Source organism: Idiotropiscis lumnitzeri, chromosome 2 (genome assembly GCF_059441095.1).
Source record: "Idiotropiscis lumnitzeri isolate Australia: NSW breed Sydney's pygmy pipehorse chromosome 2, RoL_Ilum_1.0, whole genome shotgun sequence".
Lineage (NCBI taxonomy): Eukaryota > Metazoa > Chordata > Actinopteri > Syngnathiformes > Syngnathidae > Idiotropiscis > Idiotropiscis lumnitzeri.
Genome location: NC_142392.1, coordinates 20,599,398 through 20,619,191, shown reverse-complemented (window position 1 = coordinate 20,619,191; position 19,794 = coordinate 20,599,398). Strand labels below are relative to the sequence as shown.

Here is a 19,794-nt window from a genome sequence, read left to right as displayed (position 1 = left end):
AAGCGAGAACAGAAAGCGAGCCGAAACGTAGCTGAAACATAGAACACATCAAAAACTTACAAAGACCATACACGGGGAAACTTGGGCGAAGACTGTAGCGAAGGCACATGGGCACGAGCAAATTCGGTCAATAATCCGACGCGAGTGTGTCCGCGTCGATGGCTTAAAATAGTCCGTGACTCATTAACTTCATTGGTCGCAGCTGTGTGGCTCGTGAACGCTTCTCGCTCGCGGCCGAGTCCCAAAGAAGCGCGCCGTCGGGCACGCCCACTCAGCTGCAACAAATACACATGGATCGTGACAATGACACATCGGCTGGACAAATAATATCCAGAAACACACTTACGCACCACTGAGTGAGTGTTGGACGATATAGCTTCTCTTGAAAGGTCTGACTTGAAAATGTCCTTGCAAGTGGATCTGCAATTAAATCCACACTTTTCCCTCCTTCGGCCATTGTGTTTTAAAAAAAGCAAGAATATATTTTAGATTTTCGAACGGTCGCCAATTACGACTTTTGGGTGTGTTCATTCGGCATAGCGCCGCCCCCTCACGAGTGAGTATCCAATCACAAAACGCGTTCATCACCCTCAGCATAAGGTCAGCGAGAAGGCTCACTGTAACCAACTCGTGATCTAATTGGTTTTCGCAACTGTCTAACAAATATGAAAGCTCATTGACTTTGACAGAAGAGATGCCCGCACTGTAAATTATGGCAACGAGGCTCTTGTCTTATAACGCGTTTTAATGGCGTTACCACTCACCACAACTCCCCACTTGCATGAACAATCTCGCGAGACCCTCTGCGAGACAATTGTGACACTCAGTTACCGAAAAGGTGCAACACCGTCGCAAATACAAATTTAGTACCATTACATGACATCTCCCCTCTTTTGTGTTATTTTCAATAACATCAAGCAAGCATTAATTTCTCCAACTGGGCTGCAACATGCAAAAAAAAAAAATAAAGATGCCTCTCAGAAATCAAGTTAACCTGAAATATGCAACAATCAAACAAATCCCAACAGCATGAGCAAATCTCGTTGCACACTTGAGTACAATGACAATAAAGGGATTTCTAATTCTAATTCTAATTTTCACAGACATTGGCAAGCTGAGGAGGTTATTCACCGTGCGACCACGAATAACATAAACTGCGAGAGGGTAGGTTTTGCCTTTTTCGGTAACTGTGCTTTGGATCAGACCTAAGCACTGCAATTCACCACCTGGACTATCAAGCGGAATGTCAGCAGGCTGCAGTTGTGTTTTGGGGGTGAGCGAGCGGTAGGTCTGTTCGCAGATGACGTTCACGTCTGCCCCTGTGTCAATTTTAAATTCTGCTGGGGTAGATCCCAGCAACAACTTCACGGCCCATTGCTGTGAAGTCCCATTTGCTTTTCTCACTGACCCAAGGAAATACGGTTGCTGTTGCTCCGGTTGCTCTGTGACTTCACTCACCGCCGCTTTTTTATTCCTACACACTCTGCTCCAATGTCACACTTTGTTGCACGAGTTACATGTGGATTTCTTAGCAGGAAACATTTCATCCTTATTATTGCTTGGCTTTCCCACATTTTCCACATTGTCCATAACAGCTCTCCCTCTGCTTGAAGCGTTGCTTGGTGCACCTTTTAAACTTGTTGGTCACTTCATGTATCATCCCAGCTGCTTCTCCTTGCATGCCAATTTGGGACGTTACCTCCTCACACTGCCTGACCGTCTCAATCGTCCGCGCCAGTGTTAGGTCGTTCATCAGCTGCAGTTTACGTGAAACCTCCTTGTCCAATATTCCCACGACGATCCTGTCGCGAATGTTCTCCTCTCGGGTCGCGCCGAAGTCACAATGTTCCGAGAGCTCGTACAACGCACGAATGAAAGTCTCCGCCTTCTCGCCCGGCCGTTGTGCGCGCTGGTGGAAGCATGCGCGTTCATGTATCACATTCCGTCGTGGCACGAAATAGTCATCGAACTTGCCGAGTACTCGGTCAAAGTCATTTCTGTGTCCATCTTCGTCGAATGTAAACGACTTGTAGATGTTCTCGGACTCGCTACCCATGGCGTATATCAGGCTGCTCACCTGCACCGCGCCCTCTTCTCTGTCGAGTTTCGTGGCGGTCCTAAATCTCACAAATCGCTGCTTCCAGTCCGGCCACTCTCCTGGCTTATCAAAGGGGAAACCCGTCGGGGGATTAAACTTGGCCATTGTTTCGAGTTTACTTCTGACACCATGTAAATGATGGCAACGAGGCTCTTGTCTTGTAACACGTTTTTAATGGCGATACCACTGCAACAACTGCCCGCACTTGCATGAACAATCTCGCGAGACCCCCTGCGAGACAATTGTGACACTCAGTTACCGTAAAGGTGCAACAGTCGCAAATACAAATTTAGCACCATTACATGACACAGTCTATTTCTTTTTTTGAGGCAATTTCCCCCACCTTTGAGAAAATCCTCTCACAAGGCACTGAAGAGGCCGGTGTGCACAACGCCTGTGTGGCTAATATAAATAGGTGAGGGAACGTTGCCTGCATGGACTTCCAGTATAAGAGCGGGTCTTCCGTACGTGCAACGTGTCCTGCTGACATATAGCGCTGCACCTCTGAGTGCGCATCAACAGTGACGTCTTCCATCTTGTGGATATTTAACGCAAAGTAATGCGCCAATAACTCGATGCTTGTTTTGAGCGTCCATCCTGTTGACAGATGCGCTTCCTTATGAAGACAGTTTGGCGCGCGACCGCTGTGTCGACACGATTCTGGTAGTGGTCACGTGACTTTCTCAAAGCAGTACGCGCACCGACACGGGGTTTGCCCTGGAAGCTCGGCGCGCGCATCGACGCCTCGGTGTTGTAAGATTTATTTTCACGAGAATGTCTATATTTGTATAGATCTATTTTATTTCTTATTTAGGGGAACTATTGTTTTGTTATATTGGCGGAGGGATATGGAGTGTAAAGAGGAACGAGCGAGAGGGAGGCTCGATGTTATGGAGGAAGCGGACGAATGAATAAAGTCGTATGTGGAGCTATTCCCTCTCCGTGTGCTGTTCTTTCTCCCACGAACCCCGATGTCGGACTAGCACTCACCACCCCCAGGGAATAGAGTGTTACACTGGTGGCAGCGGTTTGTGGACTTTCAGCATTCGGTGAGGTTGAACTTTTGCTCGGACTTCGATGCTAATGCTATGCTAGCGGCGCCCGATGACAACTGCGAGTGGCCCGATATTCCCCTCACAACGAAGGAAGACGCGACGCTGTGTGGCTCACGTCTTGTTTTCTTCTGTTGTCGATTCGACTGAGGAGAGCCGCGTTTGTCAAGGAACGGAGGTGGACACTTTATAGATTGTATTTTCGGGGCTAACGTGGAGCTATGGCAAATTATTTTTGGAACGAGCTCCCCTTTCAGTCAAATAGTAACCGCGCCATTCCACAATGCCGCCAAATCTTCATGGGGGACGGAAAAGAAGATTTTGCAAAATGGTGCAGACATTTTGAAGTGACTATGAGTGCTCATCCTGATGCTGACGAGGACAGTTGGGCAAAGCTGTTACCAACGTGCTTGGGTGGAGCTGCTTTTAGTTACTGGGACAGTTTATCTGATGCTGAGAAGAACAACTATGCAACGGCTAAAGAGAAACTGAAGGCTGTTTTTGGACAAACAGCATATTTGTCTACATTTCAAAGCTACATTAATGCTCGCAGTCGCCTTCCTGGTGAGGCTCTCCCTGTGTTCGCTGCAGAAATCAGCCGCCTGGTAGACGAAGCTTTTCCAACATATGGCGATGATGCTAAGCGAGGAGAGAAATTTAGACGCTTCATTGCTGGACTTGATCCTTATCTACAACTGCGATGTCACGAACAGGGTGTTGCGACGCTGGAGGATGCTCTGAAGTTTGCTATACAAATTGAGACTGCCCATCAGGCGAGCAGAGTGTTTGCTGCTCCTGCACCTCTTCACCCTTTTCCTGCAGTGCCAACGTACCCAGTTGTTTCACCCATCTTAACACCCCATCTGCCGAATGCTTCCTCGGGTGTCCACTCAGCCACTGCTGATGAGATGACAAAGATGTTAAAGACTATTGAGACATTATCAGACAAGGTGGAACAGCTTCGATTGGCTGTTAACCGGCAAGGTCAGGATTCGCATCGTGATGGCCCTGGCCATGGATTTCGTCACAGGAGTTCCACGCCGGATGGACTACGTCGAGATCGTTTTCCTTCGGAATGGCACCACGGGTCACCACCTCGTCGCAGAGATTCTTCCTACGAGCGCGACTTCACTCATCGCGGCTCATACCGGAGGCCCAAACGTGAGGAGGATGAGTACAACCGACGAGGTCCGCGCACTCAATCTGACTTGTCACGTCGCTACACAAGAGGCCGCAGTCCTTCACCGAGGGCGTACACCGACTATGGCCGTTCTCCTGATCGTTATTCCGGCGGACACCGTCGGCGTTCTCCTAGCCCGGCTGGACGTGTACGTTTCCAGTCTCCTTCACATCCTCAGTCGGATATGGGAAACTGCGAGTAGTTGGCAATGAGGGCCAATTGTCGACTGCTTGCTCCCAGGCCCAGAAGGACATCGACACGCCATTTGATTCACCTGTAAGTGATGATACATCTCTGTCTGACAATGAGAGGAGATATGTTTCAATCATTATTGAGGACACTGTTGTGCATGCATTTGTCGACACAGGGGCGGACATTTCTGTTGTCAGTGAGGATTTTAGAATGCGTTCACCTGCTCTACAGAGGAAACCGATTTTGAGACAATTTATTCCTCTCACTGGGGTCACAGGTGACCCCCTGGACTCTGTAGGGTCAATTTCTGTAAACCTAAGTATCGCACACAAGCCAATGACTCACTCTCTTCAGGTTGTTAGGAACTGTACCAAACCAGTCATTTTAGGTTGGGACTTTTTGATTGCTAATAGTATGGTCGTGGACACGCGAAACATGACACTGGATGTGGGTGGAAGAACTGTGCCATTAGTTAGTCCACGTCAATATGTTCCGTGCTTGGCTACTGTTTCAGTTTCATCCACAGTCACTATCCCTGCCATGTCTGAGAAGGTCATCACTGCTAGTCTTGAGGCACCTATTAAGGGACTTCAGCCTAACAACTATACAGGTGTGTTTGAGCCACATTACACAGATCAATCTACAATGAGTTTTGCATGGACAGTGGTTAAGGTAGACCAAGGCTCTGTTTGCGTTAAGGTGGCGAATCTCTGTCATGATGAGGTCAAGTTACATGGTGGTACACAAATAGGACGTTTTCACGCTGTCCTTAATGATGGCCAGGGTGAATACACGATTGTTGACAGTTCCGTTTGTAACGTGAATATTCAGAAATCTGATGTTAACAAGGCAGCCACCCTTCCAGATGTGGGGAATCCGAAACTTACACCTACACAACAAAAACAACTGACAGACACTTTGACCTCTTTTGCCGACGTATTTAGTCAGCATTCACACGACTTCGGGAGGACTGACCTACTCACACACAAAATCACTACGACCTGTGACAGACCAATTTCACAGAGAGCTTATCGCACCTCTCCGAATGTTAAAGCAGAGATCCACCGTCAAGTGGAGGCTCTCAAAGCACAGGATTTGATAGAGGACAGTATGAGCCCTTGGGCCAGTCCGGTGGTGATGGTGAGGAAGAAAGATGGTTCATACAGATTTTGTGTGGACTTTAGGAAACTAAATTCTGTCACTGTGACTGATGCACACCCCTTGCCTAGGGTGGACGATAGTTTAGATGCGCTATCGGGCTCTCAGTTCTTCTCAACAATGGATATGTCTAGCGGGTATTGGCAGGTGAAAATGGATCCCGTAGATAGACACAAAACGGCATTCACAACGGGCGATGGTCTTTACCAATTTAAAGTAATGCCCATGGGTCTTAAAAATGCCCCACCAACATTTCAGAGGCTGATGGAACTTGTTCTGAGAGGACTTCACTGGACGACCTGTGTCATTTATCTAGACGACATTATTTGTATGGGAAAGAGTTTTGACGATCATTTACATAATCTGTCAGACATCCTTGGCCGTTTTAGAGAAGCAGGTTTGAAACTTAATCCAAAGAAGTGTGAGTTTTGCAAGACGACTGTGAAGTATATGGGACACATTGTGTCCCGTGATGGACTGACGTTGGACCCAGTTAACAGCGAACGCATTCGTGACTGGCCTGTTCCACGTTCACCGACAGAGGTACGCGCATTTTTGGGTCTGTGCTCCTACTATAGACGTTTTGTACATAAATATGCCTTTGTGGCACAGCCTCTTCACAGACTTACACAAAAACAAGTACCTTTTGAATGGACAGATGACTGTTTTTTGGCTTTTCAGACACTAAAAGATGCACTGACTTCGTCACCCATCATGGCCTTCCCTGACTTTGACCAATCATTTGTTCTGAGTACAGATGCATCTAATTTTGCGATTGGTTCAGTTCTCTCTCAGGTTCAAAACGGGCTGGAAAGGGTGGTGGCTTATGCGAGTCATGTGCTTTCAAAAACTGAAAAGAAATGGTCTACCTATGATAAAGAACTGTATGCTATTGTTTGGTCTATTAGACACTTCAAGCATTATTTGAGTTGTAACCCATTCACGATTGTTACTGATCACCGACCTTTGCTCAGTTTGAGGAAAATGGACATCACACATGACCCCACGGGACGCCGAGGTCGTTGGGCGTTGGAACTGGATCCCTATCAGTGGACGATTACTCACAAAGAAGGGAAGAAACACACCAATGCGGACGCTATGTCACGGATTCCATCTGGGACACGCGAGGAGTCGACTTTGCCCTCAGTTGAGTGTCACTCCCTTCAGAAAGACGCTGAAATGGCGGCCCCCACTTCTGACTTGTCAGGCCCAGCTTTGGGACCTTCTGTTGACAATGGGCACTCGACCCAGGTATGTTCGGTGGATGGCAACACTGAGCAGATCAACACACTGTTCTCACCAACGTTTTCTGTCCAGACTGATGACATAATTTCTGCACAACTGTCTGATCCAATGCTTTCTGAAGTGTATGCTTGGGTGAAAAATCGAGAACGTCCATACCTTAGACAGGTTAAGGGTCGGGTTCAGAGGAAGCTCTGGTGGCAGTTCCCTAAGTTAGTATTGCGTGATGACATACTATGTCGTAAAGGTCGCAGTGTCCCGGGGAAGCCCGAGTGCTATCAGGTGGTGATTCCAGCCTCGCTGGTTACAGACACCATGCATTTTCTTCATGGCAATCCTTGTTCTGGTCATTACAGTGCGGAGCGCACTGTTAAGCGAGCAGTGTCGATGTGCTATTGGCCAGGAATGCGATCGGATATTGAAAACTTTTGTAACCTGTGTAAGTCATGTGAAGCCTTTAGGAAACCCGTGCCTCAACGCAGAGCGCCTTTACATTCCATCCAGTCTGACCGACCGTTTCAGTTTGTGTGCACAGACATCACTGAACTCCCAGTTACCGCAGCGGGCAACAGATATGTATTAGTAATACAAGATCACTTTACTAAATATGTCAATGCTTATGCCATGCGTGACCAAAAGGCTACAACGGTTGCACAGTTATTCTGTGAGCGGTACATTCCAGACCATGGTGTTCCTGAAGAACTGTTTTCCGATCAAGGCCGACAATATGAATCAGAGGTCATTCAAACTATATGTGAGCGACTACACATTAAAAAGAAAAGAACATCGCCATACCACCCACGAGGTAACGGTATGGTGGAAAGGTTTAATCGGACGTTGAAGGAACAATTGGCTAAATTCATTCATGGTCATGGGGGGGAATGGGATCATTATTTACCTGTTATGATCCTGTCGTTTAATGCGACCCCTCACTCGAGCACGGGTTATTCACCCTATTTTCTTGCTCATGGCAGGGAGCCAAGGCTACCCGCGGAGGTGCAAGTGGCCCCTCCCAGGGAAGCTGCCAGCCCACAAAACTATGGTTCGGAACTGGTTTCACGTATGGGCTCGGCTTTTGAAATGGTTCGTTTGCATCGAGAAGACCAAGACCTCAAACGTGAATATTACTATAACAAACAAGTTAATTTTAAGCCTTATCAGTGTGGGGATTTAGTTTGGCTCAATGATCCTACCACACAACGACAAAAACTTTGTCCGAACTGGACTGGGCCTTTTAGGGTGGTTGCTGTGAATGATGACGGACTGGTTTACAAGCTGTTGGATGTTAGGGATCCTCAAGCTGCACAAAAAGTCATTCACTATGATCGTTTGAAACCGTACCGTGGCACTGACATTGAATTCCCGGCGACTAGGATTTTGCCTCAGTCAGACGCTAGTTTTCGGTACACGGCGTTGTCTGGTTCTCTTCCTTATGGTTTTGGTGCCAATGGGTCGACTCAGATATCAGAGCCTATTGGGCCTTCTGTGCCTTTACAGAGGGGGCCGACGGGGCGAGTCTCCCATAGGCCATCTTTGCACGCCCACAGTGACCCCTCACTGCCTACTATGACTAGAAGTGGTCGTATTGTTCGCAAGCCTCAGCGGCTTCTTGTGTAAAGGGGCCAGGCTGTTCGGTAACGGGAGCTTAAAAAAAAAAAAAAAAAAAGTCAATGGGCAACGCATGCCTTTGTTTCGCTTACGTGTTTTCATGTATCACTTGATATTGTTCTCATATCCTTTGTTATGGGTTGCATGTTTTCTCCACTGATGGTTTATTTTTCGGGACAAATGTATGTATTTGGTTAAGTTGAAATGGGGACATTTCATTTGAAGGAAGGAAGGTATGTAAGATTTATTTTCACGAGAATGTCTATATTTGTATAGATCTATTTTATTTCTTATTTAGGGGAACTATTGTTTTGTTATATTGGCGGAGGGATATGGAGTGTAAAGAGGAACGAGCGAGAGGGAGGCTCGATGTTATGGAGGAAGCGGACGAATGAATAAAGTCGTATGTGGAGCTATTCCCTCTCCGTGTGCTGTTCTTTCTCCCACGAACCCCGATGTCGGACTAGCACTCACCACCCCCAGGGAATAGAGTGTTACAGTGTCGCTGGACCCATCACTACTTTGTGGAATAAAAGAAGAGAACGAGCAACATCTTCAACTGCTGGGCGAAGGTTACAAGCAGCCTCGTGTTGTGCCACTCAAAGCAGGTTTGTACACGTCTTACTCTCATTTACTTTGTAAAGAACGACTTTCTATCGTTAAAAATATGCATCACAACATTAATTTGTTTGGGGAAATCGTTCAAGGTTATTGCCGTTTTATTTTTAAATGTTGCCTTTTACTTGTCGGTTTGCTGAACATTTGTTTTTGCCAAATTAAATCAGTGCAGAAAATAAATGCCAAAGAATAACCATTAGTGGGGGGTAAACTCCGTGTTTTTTCCCAGTATAAAATTTGAACTGATTATTTAACATTTTACATTTTCTGGTTTTTATATCTTGTTGAAGCAATTCCTTATGGAATGAATTCTACCTGACAATGGCTGTTGATCAATTTTAGTGCATAAAACACAAATTATTAAGTTCAAGTACGTATTGGTCTTATTTATTTATGAACTTTGTACTGGCGCAGTCGGGTGAGAGTCAATGAACCTCGATGGCCCTGCACAGTTTTTTGCACATGTGCGTACTTCACCTGATCCGCGCATGCTAGCTAGCGCATCTGGCAAGACCTTTGAGCATTTAATCCATATCCTTGATATCAGACATTTGCGTATTTCACTAGTGCGATCTTTTCCAGCACTAGTTATACATTCAGCTACACTAGTGATGCCCTCTGTCGTACTAGTTGCACAGAAACTCTGACAAGTGACTCATTTTCAGCAACATGTTAAATAGTAAAACGTGGATTATTCCAACATGTTAACTAGTGACATGTGATTTCCTAGTGAGAGCGAAAATACCCAATAGTTAACTTGTAATGGCTAGAATACTTCCTAGTAGACTTGTGAAAGCCCTTTAAGCCTTAATATTTCACTAGTAACTTTCAAAAATGTTACTTGTCAACTAGTGATGCCCCAAATTTCCACTAGTTACACTAGTGAGAAATTTTGACTGAACTAGTTCAACTAGTTGGCGGCACGGAGGCCGACTGGTTAGCACGATGGCCTCACAGTGAGAGACATCATCGGGCGTGGGTTCGATCCCGGCTCCGGCCATCCTGTGTGGAGTTTGCATGTTCTCCCCGTGCTTGCGTGGGTTTCCTCTGGGTACTCCGGTTTCCTCCCACATTCCAAAAACATGCATGGCAGGCCGATTGAACACTCGAAATTGCCCCTAGGTATGAGTGTGAGCGCGGATGGTTGTTCGTCTCTGTGTGCCCTGCAATTGGCTGGCAACCAGTTCAGGGTGTCCCCCGCCTACTGCCCCAAGATAGCTGGGATAGGCTCCAGCACCGCCCGCGACCCTAGTGAGGAGAAGCGGTATAGAAGATGGATGGAAAGTTCAACTAGTGAGGTCCAAAATGTTTACTAGTAGAACTAGTGGATGCCAAACTGCTCACTAGTCAACTAGTTACACAAAAAACTAATGAGAAGGTGGGGCAGATGTGTGCATCCAGGATTACTATTGGCTCTACAGTTAAATACACGAATCAGAATTCAGATTTTGTCATTGTCCCACCCAATTTATTTGCACATGTTTTATACAAGTTGACAAGTGGTCCTGGGGAACTGCAGCTAGTTAACTAGCAGCTGCCTCTCATGGGCTACATGTTGACGAGTGAATGCATGAAGCCAAACTACTTAAAGGCTTGCAATCTATTTTGGCCTTCCAAGTTAACTAGAGAGGCTCAAAATATTAACTAGTAAACTAGTACATGCTGAGATATCTATGGCAAGCCGTTTGAGCATTTATTCCATATCCTTGATATCACACATTTGTGTGTTTCACTAGTACGGTCTTTTCCAGCACTAGTTATACATTCAGCTACACTAGTGATGCCCTCTGTCGTACTAGTTGCACAGAAACTCTGACAAGTGACTCATTTTCAGCAACATGTAACTAGTAAAACGTGGATTATTCCAACATGTTAACTAGTGACATATGATTTCCTACACTAGTTCACTAGTGAGAGCGAAAATACACACTAGTTAACTAGTAACGGCTAAAATACTTACTAGTTCACTTGTGAAAGCCCTTTAAGCCTTGATATTTAACTAGTAACTTTCAAAAATGTTACTTGTCAACTAGTGATACTCCAAATTTCCACTAGTTGCACTAGTGAGAAATTTTGACTGAACTAGTTCAACTAGTGAGGTCCAAAATGTTTACTAGTTGAACGAGTGGATGCCAAACTGCTCACTAGTCAACTAGTTACACAAAAAACTAATGAGAAGGTGGGGCAGATGTGTGCATCCAAGATTCCTATTGGCTCTACAGTTAAATGCACTAATCAGAATTCAGCTTTTGTCATTGTCCCACCCACTTTATTAGTGCATGTTTTACACTAGTTGACAAGTGGTCCTGGGGAACTGAAGCTAGTTTACTAGCAGCTGCCTCTTATGGGGTACATGTTGACTAGTGAATGCATAAAGCCAAACTAGTGAAATACTTGCAATCTATTTTGGCCTTACAAGTTAACTAGAGAGGCTCAAAATATTAACTAGTGAACAAGTACATGCTGAGATATCCACTAGTTACACTAGTTGTGCTCATTTTGACCTCTCTTGTTAACTAGTAAACCACATGTATTCTAACTAGTAAAGTATTTGGGTTCAAAGTGAGTCACTAGCAAACTAGTGACAATTATTTTCACATCACTAGTTCACAAGTGGATGACATTTTGTCTCACTTGTCAGGCTCAATTCTGAACTTGTACAGACTTTGACTGAGCATGTTTGACAAAATTGCGCACCAGGTGACATGTGCGCACAACAAGTAAACTAGTGAAATCATCAAATTTGAGTAGTTGATTTGTTTCCCAATTACAACACTATACAAGTTCACAAGTTGTGCCCACATATCAACTAGTAAGCAATTTTGGTTAACTAGTATGATATAAATGCCTGCTAGTATGCAAAAAACATTAGCTAGTACTCCAAAAATCCCCACATGTTAGATATTTGTTGTGCGAGTTGTGCACAGTGCCTCACTCATGATGCATAACATTTAACAAGTAAAAATAAAAGGCCAACATGTAGTAGAAAATTCAAACATGTTCAGTCAAATCTTGCACAAGTTCTTTTCTGTGTCTGACAAGTGAGACAAAATTCCTTCTACTTGTTATCTAGTCAAATAAACATCAGTGTCACTCGTTAACTAGTGACTCATTGTGGACTCAACTAGTTCACTAGAATGAAAACATGTGTTTCACAAGTTAACAAGTGGGGTAAAAATTAGACCAACTAGTGTAACTAGTGGCTATCTTTGTATTTACTTGTAAACTAGTTCACATTTTGAACCTCACTAGTCAGCTAGTAAGGTTGGCAAGATCTCAACCAGTGTGACTAGTGGACATTTTATGCCTTACTAGTGAACTATTGAGCAATTTGAGAATCTGACAAGTCAGCGAGTAAGGCCAGGGAAAAAGCTTAACTAGTGTCACTAGTGGACATTTGGACCTTACTAGATGACATGTAAAATGAAATATGTGACCATTGTTGTCTCTAAAGTCACTCATACACCAACATGTTCACTAGTGAACTGCATTCAAATGAAGCAGGCGGGACAAGTACTTTGATTGGTCAATATCTTGATGAGATCTCTTGACGCTTTAACCCTTAAGAGCCCAGCCCGTAATGCCAGTTATGAAAAGAATGATTGTATAAAAACATTTAATACTTATGATTAATCTTACTCTCTCTCCCTCTCCATATACAGGCTGGTGTAAAAATAGGTATGTAATTATATAAAAGAGAAAACATGTACAATACTTTCTGTGTAGTAAATATTAAGTTATTTAATATTACATCACATCAAATCCATTCACCATATACTATATCCTAATATTTCAGCGATGTGATACTAGATAGATAGATAGATGAATGGAATAGAATAGAATAGAATAGAATAGACCAGTACGTGTGTGTGCGTGAGTCGACATCGCGTAGGCAGCATTGAGTCGACATCTCTGTTATTTGGCGGGGCATCTGCGAACATGAGCATGACTTCTACGGAAACTAACACAGAAAGTGGTTTCAACGATGTTATTAATCGCGTCTGGAACGCCCTTGATGTAACAAGAAGGGAACTGGCAGTGCAGATGGACGACAACTTATTGCGAGCGACAAGGAATAATTTTCGGAGAAGACGAGCTCGCACGACGACAGGTAAGCTAACTTTTAGACATAGCTAATTGGCTATAGTAATTAGTTATTGTAAACCTTTCAATCCGCGTTATTATGATTAAAATATGAAATGCGAGTTTTTATGATCGGCCTATGAATTAGCACGGTGTGCGTATGAGTGAGAAAGAAAAAGGGAAAGTTGTTTGTCTGCCCAACTGTCCGAAGCATTAGCTTTAGAATACCCAATTTGCTGAAGGGACTACTGATAGTTGTCTGTCAATAAAATATTCTGTTTATGCAGAAACACAAGCACGTGCCACTGGGACAAATGGAGTCTGGAGAGTAAGGCTCTTTCTGTTGCCAAATCCTGACCTACTTGCCCTTCCACCTCATTCAGAATGCTGTAAATTGACCAGAATTGGTTTAGGTAATGTCCACACTACATATTTTCAAAGATTTATTCATATTGTAATGTTTTTGTTGTTGGCTTTGTTTTAATTTACATGGAAAATCAATGTGTTATTGTTATTGATTCGGGGTCGCTGATGGTGTAGTGGTCCCGTAATCACATATATATATATATTATATATATTTAATATATATATATTATATATATATTATATATATATATTATATATATACATTATATATATATATATATATATATATATATATATATATTATATATATATATTATATATCTATATATATTATATAAATATATATATATATATATATATTTTATTTTTTTTATATAACCAGGACTGATGTAAAATTGTTTCATTTTATTGTTATTATTTTCCAGGGATTCCAAGTCATGATCTGCAAAGGGCAGACTCCCCGAAATGTTATGCTGTAATTTCATGGACTCTCCCAGAATTTAATAACTTCATCTGCCAAAGCTACCCATCAGTTAGCCTAAATGTTATTGGTTTTCATCTGGCAAGAGCTGATAAGTCAAGGCTTCTGACTAAAATTCAGGCAAATACCTTAAAGGACCTCAAGAAAGCAGTTGGCAGAAGCAGATTATATATTCTTCCCCAGACTCACATTACACTGCCATTAGAGGTTTGTCTTTGTCTTTGTATTGATCAATTGATTCTTTTGGGATATTACCATCGCGACAGACTAATAAGACCCGTTGTCTTGTCAATTTAGATCACTGAATCTGAAAGTACTCCTGCTGGATCAGAGACATCCCAGCCAACTGAACATAACAGCATTTCACAGTCTTTTCCTCCTTCATCATCCACAACACTGATGGCTTCTCCCTCTGCAACACCGACAGCCACCGGACCTGAGGTCTCACCCAATACTCCATCTCAATTCCCTGCATCATCAGATATCATATCTCTGGCATCACCTGCAGTCCCTCAGGTTATGCTCACTGCTCCTGCAGTAGCAGCGCACTTGTCATTTGTCACATCTGACAGCAATTCTGATGCAAGTTCTCAGTCTTTGCCCCTCAATGCCATGGCTTTGTCTTCATAGATGGAAATTGATGGAAGCTCACCAAGGACCGGCTTGAACGCTTTACCTGTAAGTAATTGTAAACTATAATGTATTTCATATGTAATTGATAATTCAGACTGAAGACAATTGTGATAAGAAATGTTAATAATTGGAGTTTAGAAGTTGCCCTTTCAGTGCACCCTCAATAAAAGACAGCTGGATATAAGAAGGTCTAAACTCTTGCAAACAGGAGTCAAGTTTAGAGTCAAGTTTGGATTCTGCACAGTGGGTGAATGCCGGGACCCCAGAGGTAAATCTCTACATGATCATGATAAATAATCCGTAATTTTGCCATTATAGTTTGAACACATTATCATGCATTATTTGTACTTTTCAAGGTCTTTTACAGAGGAACATGTTTGGAACCAATGAACAGGTATTTTGTAGGACTACAAACATGAATCATGTGTGACACTGAATTCTATTCAATGACTATTTTGTCCTCAACACTTGTGCTGTGCCGTGTATATTGACAGATAGCTTAATGTCACTCTCTTATGAAAAATACAGAAAACAAATGACTGGTCAATATTACTATATACACATGCTAATTTGAATAAACAAGAAATTAAGAAGCTACACATGCATGAATTAAATCACAATACAGCTGTAGATAAATCAAAATGCATAACCTGTATTATGCAAATGGTTTTGGATTCCAGGATTCCTGTGCGTAATTATGACCTGCGTAATCTGATTCTTAGGACTCCTGTTAATGACTTTTTCATTAATGATTCTGGGGAAGATGGGGAAGATGAGGGCCTCATTGCAGTTCCTTTTGAAAATGACAATCCTCCATCAGTAAGTTATAACTTTTTTTAAACAGAACTATGGTAAAAAAAAATTTTCATGGGTTGTTTCTGACTGTGCATTGTTAAATACTCCTAAGTGGAAGGAATGATTTTGCAACTTTCTCCCATTAATTTCTAATGTATTGTTCTTATAATATATATTAGGAAGAAGTGGATCTTGCCACTATTTTGAAGACTTTTCACGAGGATCACATTTCAGGCAATCTGGTATCCACCATTTGTATCAGAAGGCGTAAGCTTCTGGAGAGTGCCATTAAAGCATTCTCCAGAGTGACTTTCTGTTGGACCCATTCACCACACATTGAGTTTGTAGGAGAAGATGCAGATGATATGGGGGGACCACAGCGGGAGTTTTTCAGGTATGAATGCCACTCGTCATTATACATGTATTCTGGTGAACTGCTCAGTATTATATATTGTCGGATATCTTGCCTCATAGTTCTGAGATGTAGGGTAAAATTCTGGTTCTGGCCTTCCTTGTTTGCATGTTCTCTCCATGTCTGCATGGGTTTTCACCTGGTATTCTACCACATTACAAATACATGCAGGGTAGGTCAACTGACCGAAATTGTCTGTCGGTCCGATGGCGAGTGTGAATGGTTGTTCCTCTCTGTGTGCCCTACGATTGGCTGGCGACTGGTTCAAGGTGTATCCCATCTACCACGATTCTGAAGATGAATGAATTTTTTAAACTCTTTCTTTTTTATTTTTGTCATAGACTGCTGATGTTAGAGGTTCAGACCTCTCTTGGAATTTTCGAGGGAAAGGCTGGTCAGGTCTTTCTAACTTATGACCAAACTGCTCTAGACCAGCAAAAATATTTCAGAGGTGGCAACCTAATTGCTTGGTCAGTTGCTCATGGTGGTCCATGCATCAGGGCCCTGGATCCTTGCCTCTTCCAGTTGATGTGCGGTCAAGACCCACCACTGGACCAGTTCAACTGGCATTTGCTGCCGGACCCAGAAGTGCAAAGCAAAGTCAAGAGGGTACTTAAATATTATCATATGAACATGTACACTACCCCCCCACCATTTCACGCATCAATTATTGCAGCTTAAGTTTTTTGTGGATTTTTTTAAAAATATTCATTTAAAAAAGAACAGAAAAATTACAGCCATATCAGCTGCCATAATGCAGAAAGACAATTTTTTCAAAGAGATGAGTTGAATGGGAGGGTTCGGACATACCCACAGGCAATCACATAAAGGCGTGTGATTGGTTCCCGGTGCGAGAACGACTAACGAAATCATGATAGGATTTATCCCGTGAACTTACTGGCTCCGATGACTCAGTATCTTCTCTTGTTGTATCCTGCCAGTCTTGTCCACCCGACAAGCACGGCTCCCTCAGGACGGCAAGTGTGACAAAACATCGGCAAATAAAGCTTTAAAGAGTTTGGTAAAGTACATTTCAAAACAGCTTACCTTAACTAGAATCCTGAGTTGCATTTTATTCAAAGGTCCTTGTTGATGTTATTGTGAGAAGCAAAAAATGAGCCATGATTTCCAACGACAGTGCACTTCGTCGCCAAAAGTATTCATGGCTTAACTTTTGCTTACTACAGTAACATCAACAAGGACCTTACAACGTGGGATACTAGTTAAGTAAGGTAAGCCAAATTTAGGATAAAAATTAAAACTTTAACATAGTTATAACCGAATGTTCTGTTGTAATTGTCCGGCAGCACAACGTTGACTTGTAGATCACCTGTTTCATCCTGCAGGTTTGGTATTTCCATTTTTCATTTTTAAAGTTACATTTGTTGTCAAACAAGTATTTAGAAAGTTGGGAACCATATTGAGGCGGTCGCCACGCATACTAGAGTTATAAAACTCCCCAAAATTAAAAATAATTATAAAAGAAAGGTAACCTATACCTAGTCGTTTCTCACTTATTGCGGTGGTTCTGGTCAAGATTGATGGCAAAAAAAAAAAAAACAAGGGATTACTGCACAGGAATTGGTAAAGAATCAAACTGGTACCAGATGATATGTTCATTTCTATGAAATATTACTTTTTTATAAAGGTCAATCTGAGACCAAGCTGCATTGTTCCCACTCATGTTTCTCTCTAAGATTCAAGAGTGTCAGACCACTGAGGACCTGACAACACTCCAACATGAGATGGGGGACTGGATTGCTGAGTGCGGCATCCCAGGAATATTTAGTGCCAAAGTAGAAGATGTAACAAAAATCTATGCATATGTGGTAAAGCATTACATCTTTCTCAGGTAAAATAAGAATTTTACTTCTAACTGCTACGAAACAGTGTCACTATCAAACGGGAATTTACAAAGTGTTGTAACTATGGAGTAGATATCAATCTAACCCAGCCCTTTGTAACTTGTATTTTGACATGTTAAAAAAATGTAACTATACAAAATGTAAACATGTTTCATGGTTGACAATATATACTCATTTATACTGCATGTTTTCTTTCTGTTGCATTATAGAACAGCCAAGATGATACACCAGTTCACAGAGGGAATGAACGCATTCGGAAAGTTGTGGGACCTTGTCAAACAAAACTGGATTGCCTTCTTGCCCTTGTTCACAAACATGCACGAACCTATGTCAAAGGCAGCCTTCAAAGACATCCTCACCTATAATTATAGCAGCAGAGGAACCAACCATCGGCAGGCGGAGGAGGACACCATCTACAGCTGGGAAATGGTTCTGAATATGATCGAAGGTATTTTAATTAAGCATTTCTAGCACAATTTATGAAACTGAACTCCATACACAAACAAAGTGGCACACTAAAATGTACACTACTTTGATTGACCGGAAAGTGTTATTGTTGTATGTTTTACATTTGAGAACAATGTAAATACCAGAACAAGGGGCAGTTAGAAATTGTAATGGTATTGTTATTTTTGTGTTTTTGTGTATTTATGTTCACGTACCCTAAATTTGCTACACAAGGCCAAGCTGAAATACAGTATATAAAGTCCAGAATTGATGTTTCCCTTTAAAAACAATTGCAGATTTTACTTTCAATTTCCTTCTTTTTTTCACGGCAGACAAAATGACAGAAATGTCCTTTGAAGACCTTCTCATCTTCATAACTGGAGCTGATGAGGTTCCTGTCCTGGGCTTTCGCGACAAACTGGCCATTGATTTTTATGAACAGGCTGAGGGCATACGTCGTCTTCCTTACGCATCAACATGCATGATGTGCCTGTACCTCCCAAGAGGTATTACTGAGGAGAACGACCTACATGACATGCTCTGCCAGTCAATAGGAGACTCATTGGGGTTTGGGAAGGTGTAGCCATTGTGGATTAATTTGTTGAGCGTTGAATGTTTTCAATCGCTCTAGCACACACCAGATATTTCTCCTTTAAGTCTGTTGTTCCATGTATTAAGTTTTGAACCTCTTGGTGTTGCTCAGGGCTCAGGTTGTTAACTGGTTGTGACACAGTCACTCTTCGTTCAAGGTCTTCACTGTTGGCTTGCAACTGGTTGAGATGTATGCCATGTCTTGCCAAGCCAGTTTCCAAATTTTCTTGATTATAAGGGTCTTCTCCAAATACATTGTTGAGAGCTGTTGATTGCTGATGGATGTTTGAAAGCATGCCTTCCATCCAAATTTGTGTTGGCGTCCGATTGTTTGCAGTTCTCAACCTGTGGTTGTTCCAGCCATGTCTGAATATATCCAGTCTTTTCTGAATTTCTGGCTTGTACACAATTTGTAGTGCCATTTTGTGAACGTTGTCATCCGGGTTCAATATTTGTTCATCTTCAAAAGAATAGAAAAGCATGTAAAAGTAGTGCACAACCTGATGGAAAACGTCTCTCCAAAGTCGTTCGATACCTTGGTTGTGCACAGATTGGCCTGTTATGTGACTTGCATGTTCTTGTCCTTGGAGAAGATTCATTAGAAGAGCAACCAGAGTGTTTTCCCCACCGTGGTCTGATCTTACTCTGGAGGGTAACCCATATAGACAAGTAGCGTGGACAAAATATTTCAGCACTGTCAAAGCTGTGTTGTCTGTGCTGCAGTTTATGTATGTTACTAGCCTGGAATTTCCATCAATACCAGCATGTGTCACAAACCCCCACCTGTAAAACAAAAATAAAAACAATAGTGGTTACCTTACAAGAAAATCAGTATAGCATTATATTTGCATTAAAGTTTTATCACATTTATTTGTATGAAATTATTCCCTAGAAAAACACTCCACCAGACCTCCACCAAGGCTATCTCCCAATGATGAATGAACAGAACAGGTTCAAGAACATGCAAGTCACA

The 19,794-nt window shown here is 42.6% G+C and overlaps 1 protein-coding gene across 1 annotated transcript; it reads left to right on the top strand.

The window, feature by feature from the left end:
• The first annotated feature begins 4,457 nt into the window (after positions 1-4,457).
• LOC148341928 (uncharacterized) lies at positions 4,458-18,813 on the top strand. The gene is made up of 10 exons (XM_088287999.1): positions 4,458-6,931; positions 7,605-7,727; positions 7,897-7,982; positions 8,161-8,325; positions 15,434-15,530; positions 16,444-16,527; positions 16,860-16,895; positions 17,616-17,723; positions 18,120-18,231; positions 18,563-18,813. Exons 1-10 carry the CDS (start codon positions 4,733-4,735, stop codon positions 18,811-18,813), a joined length of 3,261 nt encoding a protein of 1,086 aa, XP_088144125.1. The 5' UTR covers positions 4,458-4,732.
• Positions 18,814-19,794: the final 981 nt, after the last annotated feature.